The sequence below is a fragment of the Kogia breviceps genome, chromosome 16 (genome assembly GCF_026419965.1).
Source record: "Kogia breviceps isolate mKogBre1 chromosome 16, mKogBre1 haplotype 1, whole genome shotgun sequence".
Lineage (NCBI taxonomy): Eukaryota > Metazoa > Chordata > Mammalia > Artiodactyla > Physeteridae > Kogia > Kogia breviceps.
In genome coordinates, this window is record NC_081325.1 from 70,122,983 (window position 1) to 70,141,128 (window position 18,146).

The 18,146-nt window shown below is 38.3% G+C and overlaps 1 protein-coding gene across 1 annotated transcript in view; it reads left to right on the top strand.

Moving 5' to 3' along the window:
- Positions 1-18,146, top strand: part of ITGBL1 (integrin subunit beta like 1) — a 206,274-nt gene that overhangs the window by 165,669 nt on the left and 22,459 nt on the right. The window contains exon 8 of the mRNA XM_059042411.2: positions 14,806-14,922. Coding sequence (XP_058898394.2) covers positions 14,806-14,922 — 117 coding nt within the window. The remainder of the gene's footprint in view (positions 1-14,805; positions 14,923-18,146) is intronic.

Genomic DNA, 18,146 nt, shown 5'->3' on the forward strand with positions numbered 1-18,146 from the left:
TGCATGAGTGCAGATGCCAGTGTGTTTGGACCTCTTGGAAAGGGGAGGGGTAAACAAGGAATAAATGCAACTCAGCCTCAGGGGAGCTCATCTCTATTTGGATTAAGGTGATCTGCCGTCACTTATCTAGGGTTTCTCAATAGCAGCACTATTAATATTGGGGGCTGGATAATTCTTTGCTGTGGGGTTGTCCTGTGCTTTGTAGGATGTCTAGCAGTGTTGCTGTTCGTTCCTTAGTAGATGTCAGTAGCACCTCCAACCCATCATTACAGTAAGAAATATCTCCAGACAAATGTCCCCTGGGGGCCAAAATTTCCCCAGGATTGAAACACGTTGCTGTATCTGCTTACAAGAAGTGAACTATTTCTGGGGAAAAGGCTATCATCCAGAGGCTCTGTAATCTTTCCATATGCAATTTCTGACATTCAGTCAGAGAAATAAGAAACAGAACCAAGGAAACAACAACCACCAATAGAAATACATGCATAAATGACCCGTTTATTGGGATTATCAGATACAGATATTAGAGTCACTATGGAAAATATATTCAAGGAAAAAGATAGCAAGACAGGTTTCTAGACAATATCAAGTCTGTAGCACAGAGCTAAAATTAATATTGACTTTGCTGGCTTTCACTCATGGTGGTTTGTTTCCTTGTGTGTACCTATTCGTTGGTCTTCAGTTGTAAGCTTATACATGGTTTATTCTAAACGCTGGAAAAGATTGAAGTGTAAATTCAGGACACCTTTCTTCAGTGAGGATTTGTGTTAGATTCTCCCAGGATATTACTGATCTTGGATCTCTTTAGCCTTCTTTCCAGAGTCCCCAGTTTACTCAAGGAGTCTCAAATTCAACTTCTCCACAAATGGGTCATTGCTTGAAGTGCTGATGTAGGCTTTTACCCTCAGGACCACTTTCATATGGGCTGATGGTAATTGCCCTTGTTCCAGCTCATAGCTGTTTTTTGGGGTTTTTTTTTTTTTGCGGTAAGTGGGCCTCTCACCACTGTGGCCTCTCCCGCTGCGGAGCACAGGCTCCGGACGCGCAGGCTCAGCGACCATGGCTCACGGGCCCAGCTGCTCCGCGGCACGTGGGATCCTCCCGGACCGGGGCTCGAACCCACGTCCCCTGCATCAGCAGACGGATTCTCAACCACTGCGCCACCAGGGAAGCCCTGTTTTGTTTTGTTTTTTTAAATAAATTTATTTATTTCATTTATTTATTTTTGGCTAGGTTGGGTTTTCGTTGCTGCGCGCGGGCTTTCTCTAGTTGCGGTGAACGGGGGCTACTCTTCACTGTGGTGCGCAGGCTTCTCATTGTGGTGGCTTTTGTTGCAGAGCACGGGCTCTAGGCTCATGGGCTTCAGTAGTTGTGGCACGCGGGCTCAGTAGTTGTGGCTCTTGGGCTCTAGAGCGCAGGCTCGGTAGTTGTGGTGCACGGGCTTAGTTGCTCCATGGCATGTGGGATCTTCCTGGACCAGGGCTCGAACCTGCGTCCCCTGCATTGGCAGGAGGATTCTTAACCACTGTGCCACCAGGGAAGTCCCCAGCTCATAGTTTTTTAAGAATGACATGACTTCCCATAAGCCCAGCAATTGAACAGACACTTTATTTTAGGTCCAATATTTTTTTGTTCTTCATATTGCTGGAAGCTAAAGCCTACATACTATGTACTTCATTGTAATATATCTTTTGTAATACTATTTCAAAAGGTGAAAGTTAATAAAAACTCATATTTAAAATCATACCTCCCCACCAAAAATAAATGAATAAAATTTAAAATTAAGTGGAGGATAAACATGAAACTTAGATTTGGAAGAGAATAAGTTTAGAATGTTTATTAACTATACTTCCCACACAGCAGTTGTCATTTGCTAGAAGAAAAAAAAAAGAAATATGCAAATTAAAATTCCCAGTGGAATTAATGCAGTTTCTCATTACATAACACATCATGGGCAAGCAATCAATCCTTTGGGCTCTCAGGCAATCAGATGTATTTAAGCCAAACAAGTCTCAAGACAAGAGTAATCAGGGTTCCTCCAACACTGCTTTTTGTGTGATGTAGAGTTTATCATTGTTGAAAGCATCTGATCTCATAGGCTTTCTTTGTTTTCTTTTATTACCTCATTTCATTCCCTGAATAGCTTTTGCAATAGCAATGTTAACTATTATTGCTATGATTGATTGAATGGCCTATTTCTTTTGATACATTAGGTGAAAGCAGAAGTCATTTCACTGAAGAGCTGATATTGCAATTTCCTGTTCCTTCAAAAAAGACATTGCTTTTCAAGCAAAGGCATAAATGATTTTGACCATTAGCAATTAAATGTGATTTTGTTTTGTTTTTATTACTTTATATTCATTCCTTTGATTTTATTGAAGATTTGAATAAGAGAGACACATAGCACAGACTAACTCATAATATGAAGGGACCCAAAGTAAGATGAGGTTTTATTTCACACAAACTACTATTTCTCCTACATTTCCCTATAGTCAGGGAGATGTGAAGGTTTGCACGAAAGATCTGCATTTCCAATACCTTTATTTTCTAACCTTCTTTTCCATTGCTAACACAAGCAGATAATCACAGGTATTTGAGAGTTCTTTCTCTTTTAGCACCCTCCTTCTTTCCTCTTTCCCTTAATTCGAAGCATCTTTCTCTTTCTTCCTACATTTCTACACTACCCTGTCATACTCTTATCAAAATGAAATGTTTCCTCTTATCTGTTAGTGTCCAAGAAACCCGTGAAGTCTCTATGGTCTCTGCTATGACTAAGTATTTCATTATCTTGAAATAGTGAAAAAGAAGGTCAAGCAATTTTTCTCATACGTCTTCCCACAGTCTGAACTGTTGCCATGACTTTTAACTACTGTCTTTTTGCCTTTACAAGCAATATTTATTAGGATATACTTTGAGAATATATCTATATTTCCATCAATCTGGATCACTTTTGACCCTAGTAAGTTCCATTATTTGGAATTACATTTCTATATTTAACTACTATTACTTTATAGACAATGGTAGGAAGTGTTGGTCTTAGTTTCTCTAGAAAATAAATTGATTTGAAGGGAACCACAAGCAACTTTCTATTTGTGATGGAAGGCCATAATTTAAATATTTAGATATAAGTTGTATAAATTAGTATGATTTTTATATTTGCATTGCATAGTAACAGTCTTTGAGAAAAATACTGCAAGCAATACCTTGGTAGCTTTCGTTAGAGTCTAACAAATTATACAACTTGACCAGACATATTTGGAACATTTAACTAGAAAACAGGACTGGTAGCTACAATTGATGATTTATGAATCAAATTCTGTGAATACATCTGTGACGCTTTAGAGATCATTTAATTCAATAGCTTAGTGTAACAATATGTGAGAAGAGAACAGATAGCAATTTCTGAAAAGCAAAAGTGACTAGTCCAGGCTAGATAGAACCACTTATTGAAAAATCAGCCTTTCCCCACTGTACTGTGATGTCACTTCTGTCATAAACAAAGTGACCTTATATTGCATGGGTCTTTTTCCAGTGTTTTTATTCTGTTCCATTTGTCTATTTGTCTAATATTTTACCAGCAATATACTCTTAAATGCTATAACTTTATAGTATATGTTAAAATCTGGTATTGTAATTTCTCCACCCACTTTTCTTTGACAACAATGCTTTGGCTATTTTTGTCCCTCTGCATTTACATACCATTATGTTATCAAAATTATATCTTTAAAAAATTCTTGTCCTAAGTTTCGTTTTTGCTATACAAAATAGAACTAATTTTTTTTATATTAACCAGTTGTGTCTCATGACCTTGCTGAATTTACTTCTTAATTTTAATACTTTATATGTAGGTTTTTTGGATTTTCTACCAACATAATCATGCATACGTGAATAATGACAGTGTTATTTCTTCTTTCTTTATGCATCTTCTTTCTTTCTTTTCTTTTTTTTTTTTTTTTTTGCTTTAGAGCACTTGATAAGAAGTCTGTACAATGTTGTTTAGAAATGGAGATAGTGGACATTCTTGTCTTGCTCCCCGTCTTGGGGAAAGTGTTTTCAATATTTTACTTCCAAATGTGATGTTTGCTGTAGATTTATTTTAGATTACCTTCATCAAAATTAGGAAGTTAGCTTCCATTTGTTTATTCTTTCCTCATGAAGGAGTGTTGAATATTTTCAAATATACAGTGTGCATCTATTTAGATTATAATGTTTTTTTTTTTCTGTGAATGTGGTGAAATATTTTGATGGATTTTTAAATGGTTAAACCAACCCTCTAATCCTGGAATAAACACATTTGGACATGATTTTTTGAAAATGTTGGATTTAAAGTTCATGAGAGAAATTAATTTGTAACATCCTTTTCCTGTAATGTCCTTGTGTGATTTTGTTGTCAAGGTTATTCTAGCATCATGCAATTTAAGTTCTAGACTGACCTTTACAAAACATTATTTTAATTTTGTAGAGTTTTTTTTTCATTTAGATTTTCATTTTTCACTATTTTCTTTATTTTAATGTTTATGTTTTGGATGGACCATTTTCTTTTTGTGTGAAGAAATTTTTTCTTTAATATTTATTCTGATAAGGCTCTTCTAGTGACAACTTATTTTAGTTTTTGTTTGTCTGGAAATGTTCTCATTTTGTAATCAAATTGGTAGGATATTTTTGTTAGGCATAGAATTCTAATTTGGCAGGATTAGAATTAAATCCTAAAATTAAATCCTAAAATCTTTCAGGATTTTAAAGATGTCATTCCATTGCCATGTGATTTAAGCATTTATTTTGGTAATTCAGTTGTCAGTTTTCTTGTTTTTTTCCTTTGAAAGTAATACATCTTTTTATCTCTAACTATTTTTAAGATTTTCTCTTTGTCTTTCAGCAATTGACCATGCGGTGTGTCAGCGATGCTGTGTGGTTTTCTTTTTATGTATTCTCCTTAGGCTTTATGAAGCTTCTTGAATCCATAACTTAAATTCTTTGGGCATTTGTATTAGTTTGCTAGGGCTGCCATAACAAACTACCATGTACTGAGTGTCTTAAAACAATGGAGATTTATTTTCTCTGGGCCTGGAGGCTGGAAGTCTAAGATCAAAATGTGAGTAACCTGGACTTATTCTGATGGTCTCTCTCCTTGGCTTGTAGATAGCCATCTTCTCTTTGTGTTTTCACATGGTCTCCCCTCTGTGTGTGTCTGTGTCCTAATCTTCTCTTCTCATAAAATCACTAGGATTGGGGCCCATTCTAATGACCTTGCTTCACCTTAATTACTTCTATAAAGATCTTATCTCCAAATATAGTCACATTCTGAGGTCCTGGAGATTAGGATTTCAACATGTGAATTGGTGGAGGTGGGGGGACACAATTCAGTCCATTATAGCACAATTGGAAGTGTCTTATCTATGACCTCTTAAAATATTACTTCTGCTTCATCCTGTCTTTTTTTCTGGGTACCCAATTAGATGCTTTGGATATTATTTCATGTCCAGTGTATTTCTTAAGCTTTTTTTTATTCATTCTTTTTGTTTTCAATGCTTCAGTCTGGATATTTTCTACTGACCTATCTTCCAGTTTACTAAGCCTCTCTTCTCCTGTGTCTAATTTGCCATTGACTCTCTTTATTCAATTTTTAATTTCAGTAACTGTATTTTTAAATTCAGAATTTCCACTTCATTTTTTATAGATGATTCTCTGAATAATTTCTCCATTTAGTAATATAGTTTTTTGAATATATTAATCATAGTTATTTTAAAGTCCATTACTGACAATTCTAGTTTGGTCACCTGTATCATTTTTGGACCTTTTTGTATTGTCTATTTTTCTCTTTCCTTTTTAGTCATTCTGTCTTGTCTATTGATATAACTATTTTTTAAATTGGGTATAAATATTGTTTAATAAAATTGGTAGAATTTTGTGAATGATGTTATCTTCCATGAAGAGATAATTTACTTTTTGTCTGGAAGACATATGTACAAAGGCAGATTACCTCAAACCAATCAGGCATTAAAATGATTTCCAAAGTGAAAACCTGGGATGTTTATGTAATGTTTATCAATGCCCTTCTTCTCAAAGGTCCCCAAGTTCCAAGTACTGTCTTTCCAGCCAGATGAAAAAACCAAAAGCTCTGTTTAGTTTATTCATCTTTTCGATGTTGCTTTCTGCTTAATGCTTTATCCTCTTGCCCTAAAAAGTTTCAGGCTTGACAAATGCATGAAGGGGATTGTTTGTGTATTGGGTAGAACTCACTACCCTATGGTTCCTTTTTCTCTAGGATCTTGACCACTTAAATCCAGGATGCCTTAGGAGGCTTTGACTTATATATTGACATTTTGCTAGTCAAAAATTATTTCTGAGGCTAGAGAAAAAACGGAGGTAGGACTTTCAGGTGCCACAGGAGTTTGTTGGAAAATAATGTCAGAATAAAATACCTTTTAAAGAAGTAGCATTACTTAGTACAGAAACCATAAGTTATCTGAAATATATTGTTGGCAGAGCAAAAAAGGAAGTAGACATTCATATTGAGGAAGAAACAGATTAGCTGTGAAAAAATGGTATATTACTTCCAGTTATATAAAATTATAATATGTGGTTCTATTTGTGGAAGCCTTTTACTCTTCAAGTTATACATTTATTTATTTTTTTTCTTAAAGTTTAAACCCTGTGCCACAAACAGATATCACAGTGGTACTTAGGAAATCCAAACAGTAATACTTAAAAAAATATTTCTGTTTTGGTGTCTTTAAAGTTACTTATTAAGTAGGTATTCCCAATTTTGAAAATTTTAAAATAGAAAGGTTTAGTTATTTTCTAAGATTATAGAGCATAGAAGTGGTGGATATTAAATTCTATCTTAGGTCTTTCTGAATCCAGAGCACAAACTCTTAACTCTTATCAAAGACTGTCTTCTTGGCTTCAATTCCTTCAGTGATGGAATCTCACTCCCTACCATGGCAGCACATTCCATAATGGACTACTCTGATGTGTATAATGTTATTTATTACAGTATATTAAACTCTGTTTCCCTGTAACTCTTACCTATTAATCCTGAATATGTTAACTGTGCTATAAAATGACAAAGTTAAAGCAAGTTCACTATAGCCTTAAATTTTAAGTTTATTGAATTTCTGACATTTTTGACGACATGATTCCAGGCTCTGCATATATTTGTCACTGCTTTATTGAAAAAAATTGGCTTAAATCCTGAATGTGACGTTAAAGGATATTTTCCAAAAGTGAATGTAAAGCATGTGGCTAAGGGTATACATAATTATTTATAAGACTTTATTTTTTAAAAAAACATTTAGCTGCATAGATAAATTATGTTTAGAATTTTACTTGCATATTTTTAAAATTTTAAATATTTTTATTTTGAAGTACTTTTGATCTTAGAAGACTTAAGAATAGTACAAAGAACTTTTTTTACATGAGCCATTTGAGGATAAGTTGCTCACATGGAGTTACAATAGCTTCAAATTTAAATGTACATATACTCATATATTCTGATATATGTATATACTTACATATATACTCAATGTTCTTTCTAATGTTTTATGATTTGGGAAAACTAATATTGGTAGATTCAGAAATAAAGAATAATTAAAAAATAAGTTAACAGTAGAAAATATTGCTTTATGGTATATTCTTTCTTCATTTTAAAAGATTAGCTTGTTGTTGATAGAAATGTATTATTTATTGTTAGATGGATTTCATTGTTCAATTTGTAAAGTAAATTCTCTAATTATCCCTGATGTGGGAAGAAAGTCCACACTTGTTTCAAATCACTTTAATTAGCACTCCTGAAATGTGTGTTAAGGAAGTGATATATTCACTCACACTTCTGAATTTTTTAAAGTAACTAACCAAGCAAGAATTTAAAAGTGATTAAGGCCTGATTCTACCTTATCCCTTTTTTGCCCAAATATAGTTTATCTTCAAGAAACTTTCTATAGAAACATTTCTTTGTATCAACTCTTTCACTGGTGAATAGTATTTGTTGTCTGTTTCTATCTTTGACATTTGTCCCGTAGAGTCTTTCATGGTGAACTACAAGTGTGGCTTGAATTATAAGTCTCACTGCTCATTTTGAAATGGAAGGTGAAAGTTGCCTCTTCACTTTCAAATGTCTGATGGAAGATTACTTTATTCTCACACACAAAATATTTGTACTTAGATGAAATGGTACAGAATATTATAGTTCTGAAGTGTTTAATTCCTTCTCATAGAAATTTCAAGGGAACTTTGGATGCATTTGGCAGGAGCTTTTCCTAGTACAATCAGGTTGCTATGGTAAACCTATTATTTTAGGCAAAGGAGGACTGTGTTAGTAAAGTGCTAATCTCTTTTCTGTTTTATGTGAGCCTCTAATTACTCTCCAAATATTGAGCATGTACTGCAAGTGTGGCGTTGCCCTTTTAAAAAGTGGAGGAAAATAAGGTTGTAGAGAGTGTACCTTCTGTTCCCAGGCTAGCAGGTGCATTTGATGATACGGTGTTCTTCTTAAATAATCTCATTCTGGATCAGGAAATACAGTTGGCTTTTTTTTTTAGAGAAATAGAATCAGAAAGTAAAGGAATGGATTTTCTGTGAGTTACTGAAATTCAAGCCTCCCAATATGTTTTTTTAAATTATAAAAGTATAAATAATAATATCTATTATTTGTGGACCACTTACTATGTGTCAGGTCCTGTCCTATGTACTTGACATGTATGATAATATTTAGCCTAACCCAAATCTTATGTGATCAGTGTTATTATTATCCCCATCCTGTAGCCATAATAAATGAGGTTTAACTTAGTCTTCCAAAGAATCACATTTAACATTGGATGTGCCAGGATTAAAATCCAGATTTATTTAAAATCAGAGCCCATTCTTTTAACTGAATCTTATGTTAAAATTTATTTTCTTTCTTCTTTGCCTGATTAACATTTAACAAACACTTTAAGACTCATTCCGAATTCACCTTTTCCAGGAACCTCCTGTAACCCTATAGGGCGTGTGTGCTCATGTACTTTACCTGCATTCCCTCTACTATTAAAAGTTTTAAAATGTCTTTCTTAATTTTGTATCTTCAGTATAAACTAGATGAGCTATAAACTATGCTTTTTGTCCATGTTCTGACTTAAAGTTTTTCTGTATTTTGGGGAAGTGTCAACTTTGAAATGCTTAAGTAAAATCTGTTTTAATCAGAACGTCTACGTATCTGCTTTACTTCATTACCCTTCTTTGCTAGTGTATAATAGCCTTTAAATACAATTCATAGGGATTGCAATCCATTATAAAAGTATGTCTTTGGACTAACTTTTTGTATGTCCTTAAAGGTTAAATTTATTAAAATTTAACTGGAGTGGGCAGACTCAGGGTAAATTGCAGTTAAGTTTTGGTTGGATGATATTGATGATGTTGACTGAATTAATTTCTTTTCAGACAGTTATTTCCATCCTTTTCATCCTGTTCCTGGATTGTCTTTTTAAAAATTACTTGGTTTATTTGCATTTTTGAATATATCTTTCTTTAGATTTTCCTCTCAATTTGTTATATAAAAGAGTACTTGCTAGTGCTAGACCTGAAAACTTCCATTATCCTTCATTCTTACTTATTAGAATACTAATTTGATAATCATCTGAGAATCCACCGTTTCATCTCCATAACATTAAACTAATCATTGAAATAATACCATTTACTAAATAAAGGAGAGTAGACTCAATTTCTTATTTTGTTTCTTTCTGAATTTATTTTTTTAAGTATTTTATTTTATTTTCACATCTTTATTGGAGTGTAAATGCTTTACAATGTTGTGTTAGTTTCTGCTGCACAACAAAGTGAATCAGCTATATGTATACATATATCCCCATATCCCCTCCTTCTTGTGTCCCCCTTCCACCCTCCCTATCCCACCCCTCTAGGTCCTCACAAAGCACCGAGCTGATCTCCCTGTGCTATGCGGCTGCTTCCCACTAGCTATCCATTTTACATTTGGTAGTGTGTATATGTCACTACTGCTCTCTCACTTCATCAGCTTCCCCTTCTCCCCATGTGCCCTCAAGTCTGTTCTGTACATCTGTGTCTTTTTTTTTTTTTTTTTTTTTAGCGGTACGCGGGCCTCTCACCGCTGCGGCCTCTCCCATTGCGGAGCACAGGCTCCGGACGCACAGGCTCAGCGGCCACGGCTCACGGGCCCAGCCGCTCTGCGGCACGTGGGATCTTCCCGGACCGGGGCACGAACCCGCGTCCCCTGCATCGGCAGGCGGACTCTCAACCACTGCGCCACCAGGGAAGCCCTGTACATCTGTGTCTTTATTCCTGCCCTGCCACTAGGTTCATCAGTACCACTTTTCGAAATTCCATATATATGTGTTAGCACACGGTATTTGTTTTTCTCCTTCTGACTTACTTCACTCTGTATGACAGACTCCAGGTCTATCCACCTCACTACAAATAGCTCAGTTTCGTTTCTTTTTATGGCTGAGTAATATTCCATTGTATATATGTGCCACATCTTCTTTATCCATTCCTCTGTCGATGGACATTTAGGTTGCTTCCATGTCCTGGCTATTGTAAATAGTGCTGCAATGAACATTTTGGTACATGACTCTTTTGAATTATGGTTTTCTCCGGGTATATGCCCAGTAGTGGGATTGCTAGGTCGTATGATAGTTCTATTTGTAGTTTTTTAAGGAACCTCCATACTGTTCTCCATAGTGGCTGTATCAGTTTACATTCCCACCAACAGTGCACGAGGGTTCCCTTTTCTCCACACCCTCTCCAGCATTTATTGTTTGTAGATTTTTTGATGATGCCCATTCTGACTGGTGTGAGGTGATACCTCATTGTGGTTTTGATTTGCATTTCTCTAATGATTAGTGACGTTGAGCATCTTTTCATGTGTTTGTTGGCCATCTGTATGTCTTCTTTGGAGAAACTTTCGTCTATTTAGGTCTTCTGCCCATTTTTGGATTGGGTGGTTCGTTTTTTTGATATTGAGCTGCATGAGCTGCTTGTATATTTTTGAGATGAATCCTCTGTCAGGTGTTTCGTTTGCAAATATTTTCTCCCATTCTGAGGCTTGTGTTTGCTACTACCTCAACAGAGAACTTTGCTGGCTGCTAACAGGTTACAAACCATAAATAGATCACTCTTTATGGTAGGGTTCGGGCATGTATTTATTTAGTATAAAGTGTGCTTTCACTGATCTACTAATGGTGTGAACCAACTACTGTGGGATCAGAGAGAAGGAACAAATCCTCCAGGTGACCAAACAGGGACGGCAAGGAAGCATTTATAGAGGATTTCAGATTTAAGCTGGCTGTTGAACACTAGATCGAATTTTATAGAGAAAGTTGTAGAGTGCATGGCAGAGAGAAGAAATGGAGCACAAAAACAAAGTCTCTGAACATGAGTGCGCTGTGATGGTTGGGTATAAGCTTAGGAAGGTGAGCTGAGTCTTGTGTAGAAAGCCCTGTTGAGAAATTTGATCTCTGCCTTAAAGGTCATGTGGGAACATCATAGGAAGGGGAGTTATGTCATCATAGCTTTGTTTTAAGAAAGTAGATTTTATGAAATTTGAAATTGAAAGGAGAAGAATGGTTAATTAAAAGAAGGAAGGAATCAAGTATGTCATCAAGTTTTTTCAAGACTCAGTGACAGATTAAATGAATAGCGACCTTCTCCGGCATAAAAGAATCCAGGAAAAGGAGTAAGTTTGTGAATAAAGGTGATGGATTTGCTGTGGAACGTATTTCATTGATGTAACTGTGGAAAACACAAATGAAGGTATTCAGGTGATTGGAAATGCCTCTGCATTCCGGGGAGAAACGTCTTATTCTAAATTCAAGTTCTTCCATTAAAGCTCATGCTTTGTGTCAATGTTACCAAACTATTTACATGTGATTATTACTTAGTGCATCTGTTCAATACATACTGGTTTAAACATGATGAGGACACATGAGAAGTGCAGTTCATTCTGGTGTTTTTGTGAGTGAGTGATTAGGAGGGCGCAAGTGTCATGGATTTGGTGGAATTTACTTTGGATCTTAAAGGATGAGCAGAAATTTACCTGGCAGGTCTATGTCCTGGTAGTGAATGGAGTGAAGTTGTGAACTGAGACAGCAAAATAATGCCCTTTAAAATGTGGACTGCGTGAAGAATTTACTCTTCTTTACCTTTCTATCTGTGACAAATCAGCCTTTCTTGATGCTTAATGCTTTGCCATCCCATCAGAATGTACTGTATCCTATAAACTAAATTAGAGCTACGTACATAAAGTTAATTCAGCTATTTGCCTTAACATATTTAAAACACCAACAGATACGTGGCCTAAAAAATGAATTGCAAAATGGTTAATTATTGTCTGATATTTTAAACAGTTGCTTGAATTACAATCTATCAGGAAAAAAAAAAAAAAAAGGTACCTAGGACCGTATATTAACACTTTACTATCCAACTGTATAAAAGGGGGGGGGGGATAAATTGGGAGATTGGGAGAAATAGAAGACCCTATCCAGAATGAAAACCGTGAAATGGAGATATTTAAACACATATGCCAGTACTTAGTTCATCCTTTTCAAAGAAGCCAATAATACATATTTAGGAAACTTCCTGTATGCCTCAAAATGCTAATAAAATGGTCAGCATAAATACATATGCCCTCAAAGTGAACAAGTGTTGTTTCCCTGGTAACTGGGAGTGGATTACCTGGGAGGAACGGTGTGGTTGAAGTTTCCCACGTCTGTCCACCAGGGACTAGTTAACCACACAGGGCCACGCTGCTGATGGTCCTATATTTTGCCTCTCCCCACAATCCGGATCGTTGTCCTTCACACATCTTCCTATGAGAGCACCGGCGTGTTTATGCACAGCACAGATTACCCGGGGCTCAGAAAATCTGGGTTCCAGCACCAGTACTGCTGATGTCTACTTTGCTGGCCTTAAGCACGTCATTGAGCCTCAGCATACTTGCGTTTCCTCATCTAGTAAATAAACTGCAGAAAGTCCTGGATCCTCCTGACATTTTATAACAAATAGACACGTGCTGGTGTGTCTTTCCAGGGAGAGACCTGGGGTCTACCAGTCAGAGTTCTTGAGTGCGTACAACAGAAACCGAGGTCATTAACTGGGATGAAAAATCATTTCATTAGAAGAGTTTAGGCTCAGGACACAAGCTTGGACAATCAGCTCACGCAGCACCCCAGCGAAGCAAGGCACTGCCGAGAACCAGCCCCTGCAGCCGTCGCTCTTGAACTTCGGCCTCTGTGTGCCGAGCTCTACTACACCCGAGTGCTCGCTGCTACGCTGTTACACTTGGCGTTCCGCCACAGCCCTGTGCCTTGCTTGCTCCCTCATGAATCCAAGCCCCGGCCAAGAGCGTCTGGCGTGTCTCTGTTCTGTCTGCCAGCCCGTAGGAAGAGGGGGTATCATTGGGGAAAGAGGAGGGGCTCTCTGACTCCTGCTGAACTTGGCACTGCCTCCCAGTTGGAGGAGAGATGGGTTGAAGGGTGGCCAGAACAACATTATCTATCGCCATATCTTTCACTGGATTCTCAGAGGGATCCTAACCCCGCCAATTCCTGCCACAAAAGATGATGAGTCACTGCATTCGATTATCTTTAATTACAGCTCTGAAATTATATGATTCTAAATACTAATTTTTCTCTCTTCCATCATATCCCAGCTCAGAATTTCTTTAACGAGATACAAATGCAGCAACAGAATGACTAACAGCATTGCAGGGTCAGCCCTGTGAAGCATCTTATGATCATTTCAGTGGGTGTGTAGTTGTGATCGTTGGGATAATGACTGAGAGTAACAGATGTCTCAGTAGTCACGCCGCCGGATTTCCGGCAAACCAGTACCGATTGCTCAGAAGAAAGAAATGTACTTTCTCATATAGCCTCCTGGTGCTTCACTATGAGTACATTAAGATACAATATGGCTCAATGTTTAGATGCACTAACTTAACGTGTGATGAGAATGGATATAAATTTTGAATCTATCCCTTAGGAACTGGTTCACCGGGGAAAGTAACCTGGCCTCAGTATGTCTCCGTTTCCTGTTTAGTAAAATGATAGTGATGATGCTAGTCAATGTGTGGTATTATGAAAACAAAATGGCAGAATGGAAGGAATTACAGTGTTTGAGGCATAGTTACAGCTCCAGAAATAATGACAAAAGACATAAAGATAAATAGTTAAGAAATCCCCAAACTATGAACCAAGCTCATTCCAAAACATGTTTGTCCTTTTCATCTTTAAGTCAAGGCTAATAATATATTTAGGACATGCACTCAGACATGTGTTCCATGTTGAAATGACTTCTATGAACTCAAGAGCTGATGCCAAATCATCACTAAAATATCAGCTTGAAATGTACCTATGAACATTTTTTTTTCTGACGTGGCAGACAGACCCACACTAAAAATAGTTTTTTTAAATGACCACATTATGGCAAATTATGTCAAAATATATAAAATTGACTCAGTTATGTTACACGGTCTCATCGTAAGTGGAATATGAAATACCCAGAGTGTTTAATAGTTGGATTATTCTTCAAAAATGAATGAAACAGAAAGGGGAAAGTAGGAGATGGGAACGAGGTGAGCCAGGAGTTGGCACTTCAGCTCCCACCGACCTCCTTGGCATTTGTGCTTGACCTTCAGCTTCACTAACCTTAGGGAGGTGGGAAAAGGTATTTGCTGAGCTATTATCAGCCGCAGTCTAGAAGTGGTCCGGGAAGCCTCATAGGATGCTGGCTTCCTTTCAAAGCCTTCCTGGTTCTGTGAGCCTCCTGCCGAGTGCACTCTGCCTTTGTGTTTTGCAGGTAAGTGTGAGTGCGGTGAATGCACCTGCTACCCTCCGGGAGGCGGCAGGGTTTACGGCAAGACGTGTGAGTGTGACGATCGCCGCTGCGAAGACTTGGACGGCGTGGTCTGTGGAGGTGAGCCATCCTCACGACCCTCTGCTCCCTACGTGAAGCCTGCTTCGCCTGCCTTTCTCTTATCCTACTTCTCCTTTTAAAAAAAAAAAAAAAAAATTCTGTTAAAGAGAAGATAAACAAAAAGCAATACACAGTTAGACCTAAAAGCAATATACCGTTAGGTTGGTGAGGACCTTGGACTCTTGATTTAATCCATGTGTATGTATGTGAAAGGATAAAGCATGCTATCGATAAAAGATGGTGGAGACCAAACCAGGTCCTCTGAAGACAGTGAAAGGGTTTGCTTCAGCCAAACAGTTTACAGTTTTGATTACTGATAAAAACGGATCGGGGAAGTGAGGATCACCTGAGACGTGGAAAATAAAGCAGTAAGACTCTATTGCAAGTTAATTACACAATCACAAGAGATATACACTCAGCTTCCATGATGGCTCTGAGACCCCAAAACGAACTTGCTGAAGTAATCAACCGTGCAAAGGAAGAATGGGGCAGATGGAGGGTCGCCACGAAGGTTAACACGGCAGCAAGGAGAGTCCCCGGGGTAGAACGTTGCCAGTGTCCACCTGAGCTTCATCCAGGGGAGGGAGAGGGGGTCCCCGTCGTTCTAGTTCCGTCTCGCAAAGCTCCATCTTGTAGAGAGGGCGCATGCCGACTGCGGTTCCTTCCAGGTTTCCAGGACAATTGAGGTGAACTGGACGTGGCATCACGCTAAAAGAACTTAACTCTGTCTCTTTAAGATAATTATCATAATGCAATTGGGCACTATTTTTGGGGGAAAAGCCCACACATGTACGTACAAGTGATGGAAGGCTGGCACAGCACCCATCTCTATCATCTCTCTGACCTCCGTGCATATCTATCTAGCTACTCTCTCTCTAACCAACTATAAAACACTTGGAATTTGATCAAAAATATTTTCTTCTTTCCTTTCTCTGTGAGCCAAAGGAAAAGGCCCTTTTCAATAACTGTTGGACCGGGTGGTTTATCTCTAGCAGTTCCCATGACAGACATCCTCAGAGATCGTTCCTGCTTTTCTCATTTCACAAATGGAAAAGGAATGAGGTTTGAGGTGTTAAAGTCCCATCACTGAAAAGTGCCAGACTCAGGGTTGGAGCTGTGGGGTTCAGTTCACGGATCTCTCTCTAAACCACAATTTCCCCCAGAGTGATATCCCACTGTTGTGACATTATGTCAATATTATTTTTAGTTTAGATTCTCTTTTCACTCGTGTTAGTTATCAGACATATCTAAACAGATTATAGTCCTTTTTATTGTTGTTAAGTACTTGACATTTTACAAACCTGTCACATCTACATACCCATTAAATGACCAGTCCCCCCCTTCCCCCAGTGAATCTCTCTTTCTCTATGTCTTTGGGGAGGAAACCAAAGATGAAAGCAAATCTATACATCTGCTTATTAGAAGAGATCGAATGTTTACTAGGTAAGTGAGAAAGCATCTCACAAAGTGATAATCTTTTAGACTAATTCTTGACTCTGCGTGTCTACACTCTGGATTTGTCCATCTACCCAGAGTCCTCTGTGTCCCAGGGGGACCTGACTCCCATTAGCCAAACTAGTAAAAGACCAATGTACAAACCAGAACACCGATTACTTGATATACAATCAGAAATATAATTGCCCCAGAGACTAGAATTTTTTTTGTAGAGAAACTCTATGAGACGTAAGAATCTGAGATAAGGATTTAGATGCAAGTCCTTGGAAAGGGGAGGAAGTTTCTGGTAGGAGAGTGGGAAAGTGTGGCATGGAGGAGGGGCAGCCGATTAAGACTGTGCTGTCAACCCAGTTACTGCCGTGATCAACTGGAGCTTCATCCCAGCACAGAGGATGGAACTCTGGGAGCCCGAGTAAAACACACAATTCTTATATCATCAGTCATTGGTTGAGGATTGCTTCTAGGAGACGTTAACTGCCAGGCCGCATCCAGCATGCCTCACAGGTGCAGGATCGGAGTAGCCTTCTGCGGCTGGAGAAAACCTCGGGGCAGAGAACCCAGAATACACGTGCCGAAGGACCGCAACTCTCACGCCGGGTGGTCTGTCCTCTCTGGATAGTTCAGATTCTCATTCTTTACCACTGTCTAGATTTCCCTACCGTACAATCCATCCTCTCTTTGATTGGATACAGGATGTGGCACAGTAGACTAGGCGGTAGCTGGAGACAGGCTAATATATCTTATCCTCCTGGTAGAGCCTTGGCTACGATTTGGGAGAACCTTGCTTACACATTTAGAGGTTAATTCTTAGGTGGTTGATCTTCCCAAATATAGATGATATTGGAACATAATTATCAGAGCACAAACGTATTTTAAGGTTGGGAAAAACTTTGCTGCTTCTCCTGTGTCAGCTAGCAGCCAACAAATATTAGTACAACAGTAATCAGATAAGCAAAGCATCTTTGATCAATATAATTGGATGGATTCTCTCGGTGTTTCTTCTTAAATTTTAGCAACCAGCTCTAGGAAATCACCTCTGCATTTTAATTTCATATTTTAGATTTTATTGAAGACATTTTACTGACCAAAAGATCTTGGAACATTTTTCAAGTAGGTAAAGGAAACACACCTTGGAAATTTTTCTTGAAAATATTTTGTGTTGTTATTCTTAAATTTCACTTTGACATTCAGATAATGTCCTTGAGAGGTTTGGGGTTAAGATAATACCAGTAATTTCTTTTTTTTTTTGGCTGCATTGGGTCTTTGTTTCTGCGCGCGGGCTTTCCCTAGTTGCGGCGAGCGGTGGCTACTCTTCGATGCGGCGCGTGGGCTTCTCATTGCGGTGGCTTCTCTTTGTGGCCGAGCATGGGCTCTAGGCACGTGGGCTTCAGTAGTTGTGGCTCGCGGGCTCTAGAGCGCGGGCTCAGTAGTTGCGGCACATGGGTTTAGCTGCTCCGCGGCATGTGGAATCGTCCCGGACCCGGGCTTGAACGCATGTCCCCTGCGTTGGCAGGTGGATTCTTACCACTGCGCCACCAGGGAAGTTCAATACCAATAATTTAAAATTGTCTGTAGGTAACAACGATTGGCTTCACTTACCTTCTGCTTCATCTGAGCTCTGCAGCCCAGTTGACAGCCTGGAGCCTTAAATTCTGCCACAGGTTCTGCACTAGGGCCAACGCACACATCTGTACACGTTCCAGTGTGTAGTTTTTGGTGACTCTTTACTCTGATGCAGTCCTATTGCTTGGAGGGGGATAGTTCCAGGA